Source organism: Molossus molossus, unplaced genomic scaffold (assembly GCF_014108415.1).
Source record: "Molossus molossus isolate mMolMol1 unplaced genomic scaffold, mMolMol1.p scaffold_m16_p_7, whole genome shotgun sequence".
NCBI lineage: Eukaryota > Metazoa > Chordata > Mammalia > Chiroptera > Molossidae > Molossus > Molossus molossus.
In genome coordinates this window covers 104,291,279-104,302,325 of record NW_023425401.1, presented here as the reverse complement: position 1 = coordinate 104,302,325, position 11,047 = coordinate 104,291,279, and the positions used below count along the sequence as shown (strand labels likewise).

The 11,047-nt window shown below is 46.0% G+C and overlaps 1 protein-coding gene across 1 annotated transcript; it reads right to left on the bottom strand.

Moving 5' to 3' along the window:
- Positions 1-1,295: 1,295 nt before the first annotated feature.
- On the bottom strand, positions 1,296-2,204 carry TAS2R60 (taste 2 receptor member 60). The gene is given in 7 exon segments (XM_036246352.1): positions 1,296-1,351; positions 1,354-1,533; positions 1,536-1,630; positions 1,632-1,910; positions 1,912-2,021; positions 2,023-2,123; positions 2,126-2,204. Coding segments are annotated over 7 exon segments (900 nt in total).
- Between the last annotated feature and the right edge of the window lie 8,843 nt (positions 2,205-11,047).

Here is an 11,047-nt window from a genome sequence, read left to right as displayed (position 1 = left end):
AGAGACACAGGAGGATGAGGGCTGAGGATAATATCACATGGAGGGAACAGGAACTCAAGTGCATCTTTTAGAAGCACATTTCAACAGAATAGGGAGAGAAGAGGATTGTAAGGGGCCACCTGGTGGGGGGCGGGGTACTCTGGGCAAGTGACTAATTCTCAGGATGATCACTTGAGGGGGTAACAGAACCCAGTGGACTTTCTACCGGAAAAAGGGTAAGAGGTACATTTGTTGAAGAAGGGAAGGGCAGTCAACAGGGAAAGGTTCAAGATTCGGGTAGAAGAGAGACTCTCTGAGCAGGGACTAGAAAATAAGCCATGAAAAGCCCAAAGCAGGGACTTGTCTGCCGGAGCAGAGGGGAGGAGGAGGGGGAGGAGGAAATGAGGCTGAGGGTGTTAAAGCCCCAAGAGGGAAATGCAGGAATCTCAGTTTGAGTGGTTCAATAGGTAACCGAGCTTAAGGAAGGTTTGAGAGGCTCTCTGACAGGAAGAGGAGCAGGCTACGTTCTTCACCAAACCACACCAGGAGAGTTTCTCCTTCTTAAATCTCAAGGGTCAGACAGATGTAGGGCAAACTCTCCATTTCAAGATTTCAGTAGGTCCCAATGTCACCTTAACATTCACATACCGTCTAGCAGACTGGGCTACTGTGGGGAATATAAACAATGTATACATCACACATCCCTAGCATGCAGAGGAATCTCAGAAGGTCATCTGCAAATACTCAAACCCCAGAGAACTCGCTGCCACGCACACGCGCAAAGCACACCGCGCGCTGGGAGGGGAATTCAGACTCCGGGAGCTCTCCAGGGAAGGACAGAGGACTGCACTGCAGGGATGGCTGGAACACAGAGAAGTGATGATAAAAAAAAAGGAAAGTGGTTCGAAGCAGGAAGCCACAGGATAACTAAGGTTCCAAAAATCTTCTCTAGTCTGACTCAACAGATAAAACTTGCATGCTGTCAGGATCCTTGCTTCCGGTTGTCAGAAGGATGCTTTTCAACACCAAGAGGTAGATCACAGGGAAAGTAAAAGTTTCCTGATTCTCAGCCACATCAAGTCCCACAGGGAACACAGCTGTATCAGCTACACATTTGCTCAGCGTGTAAATCAGGGATGCCAGCCGCTATTTCAGGACCTTCGGTCTCACCTTGAAACCCTACTTGATTGAAGTATCCTCCTCATCAGGAAATGTAGCAAAGAGGGAAAGAACAGTAAATGTGGCAAAGAAAGGGAAAGAAGCAGTGTCCCATGCCTTCTGCATTTGAGTCTCTGGGGATTTTCATCAATTGCAACTTAAGATGCCCCACATCTTAAGGAGCAGACCCTCTCTAGCACAGGTCTCAGCCTGGGGTGCTCAGCAGTAGAACAATGGGGTGGACCACTGTGCACAGATAAGTCATCACCTTCCACTTAAGTTCCTGAGGTGGGAAGACACCTGCAGCACTGAGCCCCAGTGACAGGAAAGCAGAGGTGAAGAGGATGGCAAAGGACACGAGAGCCAGGAGAGTTTTGACACGTGCCAGAGCACTGAGGCCATGAGAGGTGAGGTGGACAGGAAGGTCTTCTTGGCATATCTTCCCAGAGATGTAATGAGTACAACCATGCCAGTGAGGAAGACCACGGTAGGCAACAACATTTAGAGGGAAGACATCGAATTTCTCAACTGTTCTCCTGACAGTATTCCCAGTGACATTCCAAGATTGCAGACCTCTCCTTAAATAATCCTGATAGAGGCTTTGGTGGCCTATTAAAAATAACATGGTGCTCAAGCTGGAAAGCCCCACAGAGCTGAGCAGCATCCACGGTACCAAACCAGACATCTTCTGCTTTAGCCAGAGGAAGACAGGGTGAGGGATAGTTGCAATTTCCATGTGATAGAAGACACTGAGCCAGCTGCTAAACCATAAAGAAGTCCCACTAGAAGGCTAGGAACTAGAGCAGAGGGTTGGACAGGAAAGGCTTTGAATACAGGAGAACACCGATCACCACCCATTGCAGACAGAAGTGAGAGGCCCCCACAGCTGATCAATAATTTATCACAAGGTGACAGTGTTCTCCATAGCGGCCACTGCAAGCCCAGTGCTGTAGTGAGGAAGCCATTGTTCGCTATGGCCACAGGCACAAAAAGAATAAAATGATATCCAAGACGATGGCTCTCTTAGGCATCACCGGAAGTCCTGGAACCATGTCATTCCCATTCATCTTTCCGGTGGACAAGGTGGATGCCGAGACTTTAAATCTATTCCTGTGGGGTTTCTCTGGGAGGTCCTGGGCGATGGGTGTCCCTCCAGCTGCCCCAAATGCAGAGGGAGAATGTGGGCTCTCTGAGGATGACAAAGGGGTTCTTCTTCCCAGAATACATGCAAATATAGTGAAGCTCAGTTTTGAAGGTCCTCCCGCTGGCCTGTGAATTTGCCTGTTCTTTCTCTGCCTGTTTTCTGCCCACGTCAACATGGGTGTGGATAATATACCAGGCTCTCGCATTCAGCATCCCTTACACAGCAGCTGATACTTCTTAAAGCTGACCCCTAACACATGACCACACATCTCCTGGCAGCTGGTGAGGAAATCCCCAGCGTGCGCCCCCTACAGACACTATAAATCTCTGCACACTCATAAGAAAGAACTAAGGTGATGATGACCATTTTTATTATAATGACTGTCTTCCAGTCCATCCATCATGTAGAGTCACAAGTAGTCCAAGGAGAATTAAGAAGGGCATTAGGGATGCAGTACAGGTCCAGGGAACCAAATATTAGACCACCTACTTTAACCCAGAGGAAGGCAGAGTAACCAAAGGCCACAGTTCTCATAGAAATAAGTTCAAAGAGGAATAAACAAATAAATAAATAAGCAAGTGAGTGCTTAATTAACCAGGTGAGTGTGAGCAGGTTAATGTGTTGCAGGGAGATATGCAAACAGAAATTGTTCTTAGTCAAACATGGCAATATTGAACACGTGGGACCAAGCAACATGACAGTGAAGGTGTATTTTACAGTACATTCACCTTCTGACTAGCATCATATCTTACCAGCTCCGTGCATAGAACCCCACAAAGAGAGAGCAGAATGCAGAACATATCTTTCCAGTCCCCAGACCACTTGGGACAAAGGTCCAGGTGGAATTGTTCTTCCAACACTGAGGCTGAGCTATAATGAGCACTGTGTTCCTGGGAGAAGGAAACAAAGGTGAACTAAGGTAACTCATTCACTCTGCCTTTCTTGAGGTAAATCTCCAGGGGATAGAGTTCCCAACTGCTCTCTTCCCTGCCCTTGTTCCTCTGGATGGCATCTGGCTGTTTCCTACTGGAATTGGGAGCAATGTGGTAAACTCTGGGCTCCTCGCTCTAGAGTTTGGTCAGCCACAAAACCCTCAATATGGAAAACTCATCTGCTCCCACCACCTCCTGGTCTTCGATGGCTCATATGATGGGGAAAATGTGCAGTTAATCCTCCACTCATTTAACAAGAATTTACTAAGCAATTCTTATATGTCATAATGACTCTGAAAGGCATTGGGGCTATGACTAGGAAACAGGTATCTTCTCTCATGCATTAATCATAAATCACAAACGTTTACTGGGCATGTACGGATTACGTTAATCCCAAAGAGGAAATAATCATTTGAGTTGAAAATGGGCATTGTGTTTTATGGTGACTCTTGTGTTTGTGCTTTTTGTTTGTTGGTTGCATTTTGCTTTCTCGTGTTCAGATTTATCTTAAGTGGAAGCCAATTCTGAGGATTTAAATTTTTTCACGGCCCATCTTTAGAAGTGCAATCATGAGAGTGGTAGAGGTAGAAATCCTAAGTAGGTTCTCCATATGAGAAAACACTCAACTCAGCACTCTCTGTCTCAGAGGGATTAGAAAGAGGGAGAAGTCCCAGCCTGTGGTCCTAAGGTCATGTGTCCTCCTAGTCCCATCCAAAGAAGTCTCAGAGAAGTTCAGCAGCAGCCTCTTCGTGGTGGGACAACAAAGAGGTTGCCATGCATATTGGCAGGAAGGAGGCATGGCGTCAGTAAAGGAGGTGAAGGTGTGATTAGGTCTAGGAAATAAGATAGATTTGGCTACAGCAGAGGATTCACATAAGGGGATGGTGGCATATCAGGCAGAAAAGTTGTGCTGGGGAGAAATCACAGACAGCCTTGAAGATCAGGATGAGATATTGGGTTGTAATTGGTCAACACGGAACCACCAAACAGTTTTGGATTGTTATGAGTTCAAGCCTAGAATGGGAAGTTGAAACCGTCACCAATGAAGACTTCTGAGATAAGCCTCCAGACATGGCATAACTCAAAGGACTGCAGAAATGTTACAGAACATGAGAGCGGAACCAGCATCCCCTTCATACCCAAGACATCCAGGAAAGTCCTGGGGCTCTGCCAAGGGAAAGGCAGTTTTCCAGGTGCCTGCAGTTGAGTAGAGGGGATACAGGAGACGAACCCTGATACTCCTGCCTTCTCTGCCTCCACCCAACCCTCCTGTGGCTTGAGCCTCAAGGCTCATTCCACATAATTTATTATTGCTCTCCATGTAGGAAGTTATCAGCTCACTTACTGTTGCAAAAGAGGAAGGAAGGAAGGAAGGAAGGAAGGAAGGAAGGAAGGAAGGAAGGAAGGAAGGAAGGAAGGAAGGAAGGAAGGAAGGAAGGGGAGGAGAGGGAAAGGGAGGGGAGGGGAGGGAAGAGAGAGAGAGAGAGACTCTATGAAATAGCTTCCCAGTTTCCTCTATCCAGCTTCACCTATTCTCTACTTTCTGGGAAATCCCCTGTGCTCCTCTCCAGCAATTTGGTAATCTCCTCTTTTAAAGCCTTATTAACCATTTTCCAAATGAAAACTCCTCATTGTTAGTTCATCTCTGCCCCTCTTTCCACAACTCAGCCTCCAGCTAGCATTATAACATCATGTATAACGCCTTAGCGTCCCGAGAATGTTAGACAATGCAGTTGTGTATTTGAAAATTCTATTCTACTCTGTTATTTATTACTTTTATTTTGACTAATTCAAATATAGACTCTCCCTTAACTGTGTCTAGTGCTTTTCTCAATCTCTTCTAGTCTGTTGGTCTCTGTACTTTACAGTGAACTCCGTCAGTAAAAAAAATTTTTAAAAGAATGCCCTGGCCTGTGTGGCTCAATTGGTTGGGCATCTTCCCATGCACCAAAAGGTTGTTGGTTCAGTTCCTGGTCAGGGCACATGCCCACGTTGCAGGTCAATCCCCAGTAGAGGGCATGCAAGAGGCAGCCAATTGATGTTCTATTCTCACATCAATGTTTCTTTCTCTCTCCTTCTCCCTCTCTCTCTAAAAATCAATAGCATTTTATAAATGAATAAATAAAAAGAAAAATCATGGACATGCTTTCCACCACATGCATTTTTATTTAAGTATATGCATGTACTACTTTACTAATACATTATGTACATCATTAAACATACATAAAAATAGGAATTAGAAAGATAAGATAAAAATAAATGAAAATTGAAGATGCCACACTTTTTTCCCACAGCCACTAGATAATTTTGCACACACTCTGGGATGCAAACACCCCAATTTGGAGACTACGACCCTATACATCAGTGTTGAGGGTCCACCTGCTGGGGAGCAGGCATGAAGAATAGGGTTGTCAAAAATTAAGAGCTGCAGAAAATTTCCTTTGTTTTCCTTCCCTGTCATCTGTTGGCCAAAAGCTAAAAACATTTCCACCTCAGACCATTCGTTTTAATTCAACACGGAGCAAACACATGAACTCATGGACTGGACCTCCACTGAGACAAAATTCATATACACCTTCAGTCTTCAGAGGATCAACATGGAAAAGCTCCCTGGGTGGAATCAGACATAGCAGGGTACAAAAGAAGGGGAGAGCAAAGACATGGCAGAGGAAGGAAAGAAGAACGCTCAACAGGCCAACGACCACAGGCGGGAGGGAGGAACGTGTCGAGAAATGGGAAGAAGGGCTCCTGGACTGAAGTAGAGAGACCGAGCCCACAGCAGGGCAATGATGAGGGGGGCAGTGAAGGTGCAGGACCTGGGTGGGACCATCTATGCTTCCATTCAAAAAAAAGAAACACTCCAGGTGAACACAGAGACAACCAACATCGATTGCAGGTCTCTGTAAAGAGTGTATGGACCAAAATGATGCTTGGAGAATATTATTAGGGTTGTTCATATACAGAATGAGAGAGGCCTGTGAGGCCTGCACCCCAGTCCAAAGTGGCCTGAGACACAGACCAGGGATAGGAGCCCTGGAGGAAGTAATAGGAACAGAGAAGGATGGAAAAGGATTCCTGGGACATAGGAGTGGGAAAGAAGGAAGGAAATGAAAAGAGTGAACAGCACCCAAACCTTGTATGGTATTGCCCCTCGTGGCTTGTCCATTGACACCGGTTATTGGTACTGATAACTTGAGATGAACTGTCTTTTGTCCAGGGCTTTCCAAAGTGTCATCTTCAGGGCCTTTCTGAGCTTGGGGCTGCTCAGCGCCAGGACACTGGAATGCAGACAGATACCGGCGGAAGTCACCACTCCCCAGGCCCAGTGCCAGTGATTCTGGAAGGTTGTGGTTCTCAGATCAACAACCATCAGAGACAGGAAATACAACGTGTAGACGATGAAGACGGCAAGTGACTTGAGGGCCGTCATGTGGTCCTGGATGCTGGGCCAAGTGCCGGGACAGTGAGAACATGAGCAAGAGGGTGGACACCAGGAACAGGAGGGATGGAATTAATGCCACCGGCACTACATCAGGTAGGAAACGTGCCAGTAGAAAGTCTGTATTCTATCAGCCAGGGTGCTGTTTTCATGGGAACTCGGAGGCAATTATCTACACCAGAACTGTGTTCCGAGTGGCTGATGAGCTGACTGTCAGACCAGATAGGATCAGGGATCTCGGCAGCAATCTGAGCACTGATCAAGAAATCCTCGCCCGCCTGCGGTCCAGAGAGACCCGGGTTCGGTTCCCGCTAAGGGCATGTACCTCGGTTGCAGTTTGTCCCCGGCCCTGGTTGGGTCATGTGGGTGGCAACCACTCGACGTGTCCCTTTCACGTCGATGTTTCTCTCTCTCTCTCTCCCTCCCACACTCTATCTGAACAAAAAATAGAAAAAATGTCCTCGGGTGAGGATAAAAAAAAAAAGAAAAGAAAGAAATCCTCTACTTGAGCCAGGAGAAGATGGGGTGAGAGAAGAATGAGATCTTCACACAGCAGAAGACAGCAAGCCAGGCAGTTAGCCAGAGAGTGAGAGCGCTGATTAAGGGCCAGGCTATGTTGAAATGGTAAACTTTGGAACAACACTCAACGGAGGCCAGGAGGTTGTTCAGGAGGGCCATCCCATGCAGGCAGAGCCAGGAGGGGGCCAGGCAGGCCACAATCATGGCACCTGCGGGCGGTATTGGCATTGCATCCACTTCCTACCAAGCACAGCAAACAGGAAGCCATTCTGCAACAATGTAGCCAACAACTCAGGAAGAAGATGACCATGAGATCAAGGGGAGTGAGCAGGGCATCTTCTCCAGGAAGGTTCTGCTCAGACTCAGCTTCTACCTGAGAATTCTGGGACATATCTCCGGCCAAGCCACTCTTGAGATCAGAGACCCAGAAAGCCTCCCCTTGGATTCATGCAAAAGCTTAGCTACCAGCAAATACCCCAGGTCTCCCAGGATTTGAAAAGGAGATCCCTTGTGATTTCCCTTGACATGCAAATCACTCCCAGCTGAAGGACATCCTGTCTCTGTTTGTATGACTTGTATTTGCCTGGTCTTTTCCAGAACCAGATGCAAGAAAATGTTAATAAAATAGAGGTTCCAGGGGTGATTGAAAATACCCATATTTTGTTCTTCATTTCTTACCTTACTATTTCTTTCCTAGCTTTTCCTTAAAATGTGCCCTTATTCTTATTTCCTCCCCTAACCACAAACCTTCCCTGACCCTTCAGGTCCTAAGTTAATATTTTATTCAGGAGCCTTAATACATTATATTAAAGCCCACCTTCTGAATGGATGGAGAAGTCATCCATATGCACAAGTCTTGGAAGCACTAAGAAAAAGCTCCCTTTTCTCCTCCAATGACCTCTTGCACTGCCTAAACTTTCACTGGTAGGCTCCATACAACTCCCGGAGTCTCCAGTTAAAATGTGGATTTCCCTGAGGTGTTACCATCAAGTCTGCTGGTCATTAACACCTGAGCTTCAGAGTGCTTGGCGAATTACCATTAATCCTTTCCTAAGAAGGCTCTGAGGAAATGAGCAAAGCAGTAAGTCATAATGAAAAGAAGGGGAAGACAAAGACAGGGAAACAGGGCCATCAGAGGACATGAACACCCCAGTAGGAGCCAGGGAAGCGACAGGAAGTGGTAAGACAGGAGGAACTCGGAGCTCAGAACAAGCCCAGAGGGAGGGGCTGCTTTATGTAGGATGAGCCCCATCCTATAACAATGCTTATGACAAGAACAACCAATCTGTTAGAACACCTTGCCGTTTATGAAGTGATTTCACACATTACGTTTTGTCTCCGCCCCAGCCACACGAAGTGACCCTGGTTCAAATGAGCCAACCCCGGCTCAGGGAGCTGAGGAGAGACCCAGCTGAGGTGGGCTGTGGGGAGCAGGAATGCCTGTCAACACCAGAAAAAGAAAAGGGGAGACAGGGAAGAGAGAGGACAGCGGGCGAACACAGCGTGTGGGGGGAGAATCAGGGAAGGGAGGCCCCGCCTCAGATTTCCAAGCTCCTGGAGCCACAGTTCTCCTCCAAGACCGCTTTACACGATCTCACTCAGGATTCCACAAGTGAGAGCTCCGTGTGTGAAAGATGAAAGAGAAATAAAGCCCAGCCGGCGTGGCTCAGTGGTTGAGCATCGACCGGTTGTGCATCAGGAGGTCGCTGGTTCGATCCCTGATCAGGGCACATGCCCAGGTTGTGGGCCTGATCCCCAAAAGGGGCATACAGGAGGTGGCCAGTCGATGGTCTCTCTCATCAGTATTTCTATCTCTCTCTCCTTCTCCCTTCCCCTCTCTAAAGTGGGGGGAGGGGGGACGGATGAGATGAACCAAAGAACTTACATGCATGTATTCATAACCAATGGACATAGACAACAATGCTAGGGGGGTGGGGGCAGAATGGGGAGGAGGGTGTCTAGGGGGGGAAAGGAGAAACATCTGTAACAAAAATAAATTAATAAAAATTGAAAAATAAATAAAGAAAAAAATTTAATAAAAGTTTTAAAATAAAGAGAAATAAAAACCCTGTACATGCCACCAAACACACACAGAGAGAGAAATGTAAACAAGAATGAACGTTGACAGTAGAGACCGCAGGAAAGAGGTTTAGCTGCCCCTCAGAGATAGCATTTGCTTGAAGAGCTGTTTTGTTTTCAGAGATGATCACAGCAGATAATCCAGTCTATCACCAGCTTTGCAACATAGCTTCGGTGGCTTGATTTTCAGTTCTTTGCATTTTCTCCTCTGGCTCCTTCCCGAAGACAGCAGTGGTGAGTGGCTCCTGCAGGTTTCACAACACTTTGGCTCTGTGAATCCTTTGGAGAAAGGCCAGCTTCATGATATCATCAAGAAGCAAGTTGAGGCCGTGCCACTCACGCCCTGTTGCGGTCACACGTACCCAGTATCCCCTGTGTACTCACAGGCAATCCCCGTGGGCCTTGCCCAGTCTTCAGAGCATACACTTTGCCAGAAACAGTTCTTCCCATGACTTTCTTTTCTATAGTCAACAGCTCCACAAAGCCCACGGTTGCTCCTCTTTCAGTACTCCTCCCTGAGAAAGTAGAAGTGCCCTTCCTCATCCATTCCTCAGTGCTCCACCAGATACGTCTTCGAGACGTGCACGTCCCGTTCATAGTGAGCCACCAAAAGAGGCCACAAGAAGGACAAGGCTTTCCATTGTTTTCAAGAGTCCTTCCAATATGCAACAGCAATCAGAACATCAGGATTTCCTCAGAAGAGTTTGGGTCATGTGTCTCTTTTCTAAAGGTGTCTCCTGCCTGCAAATGAAGCTGATGAATCCTTAGGTCCCGTAGCACAAATGGCAACATTGTTTAGGGAAATACCCGAGTCCCTCTGTGAAATGATGCTGGTGTCAAACTGGTTACAGCAGAAAGTTGGATTCCAAGTAGATGATTCTGGAAAACCTATTTGCACTTTGTTCTGTATACTAGAAAAGGATCTTTTGGTTGATGAGTTTGTTTTTGTTTTATTTTTTTCTTATTGCATTTTAAAATGTATTGGGTCATCTTACAGCCATGTAAAAATATGTATGTCATTTGACAGCATTTGTAAATCTCGGTGTTCATTCTTTACTAGACCTTTGAGTGACATGGTGTGTGTGAATATGTAGTCCTCCCTTACCCTTAGTTTTGCTTTTGCATGGTTTGTTACCCAGAGTCAACCATGGTCTAAAAATATTAAATGGAAAATTCCAGAAATAAAATTCATGTTGTAAATTGTGTGCCATTTGAGAAGCGTGATGAAATCTCGTGCGATTCCCCTGCATCCTACCTGGGACATAAACTATCCCTTTATCCAGTTCTCCGCCCTATATATAGTACCTGCCTATAGTTACTTTGTAGCCATCTGGGTTATCAGCAAGACTGTCACAGTACCACAGTGCTGGTATTCAAATGGCCCCAAAGTACAAAAGCAGAGATGCTAGAAATATGGGTATGCCAAAGAGAAGCCGTAAAGCATTTATGTATGCATACAAAAAAATCATAGTACACATAGGGTTCAGTACTATCCAGGTTTCAAGCATCTACACAGGGTCTTGCAGTGTATCCCCTGCAGATAACGGGGAACTACTCTACTTCCACCTTTTCATCAGGTAACTGATGGACTGCCAGGAAATCATAGAGGAAGAAGGAAATAATGTTTTTAATGGCTAGACTGCATATACATATAAACTAAATCATGTACAAATTTAACAATAATTTTATTTTAAATAAACTCTAAATATTTATTTTTCTGGCCCTACAGCCTCTTCTCAGTCATATACTCAGGTAAATAATTTTGGATAAAATATTGAATCTAATAGCGATCCAGTA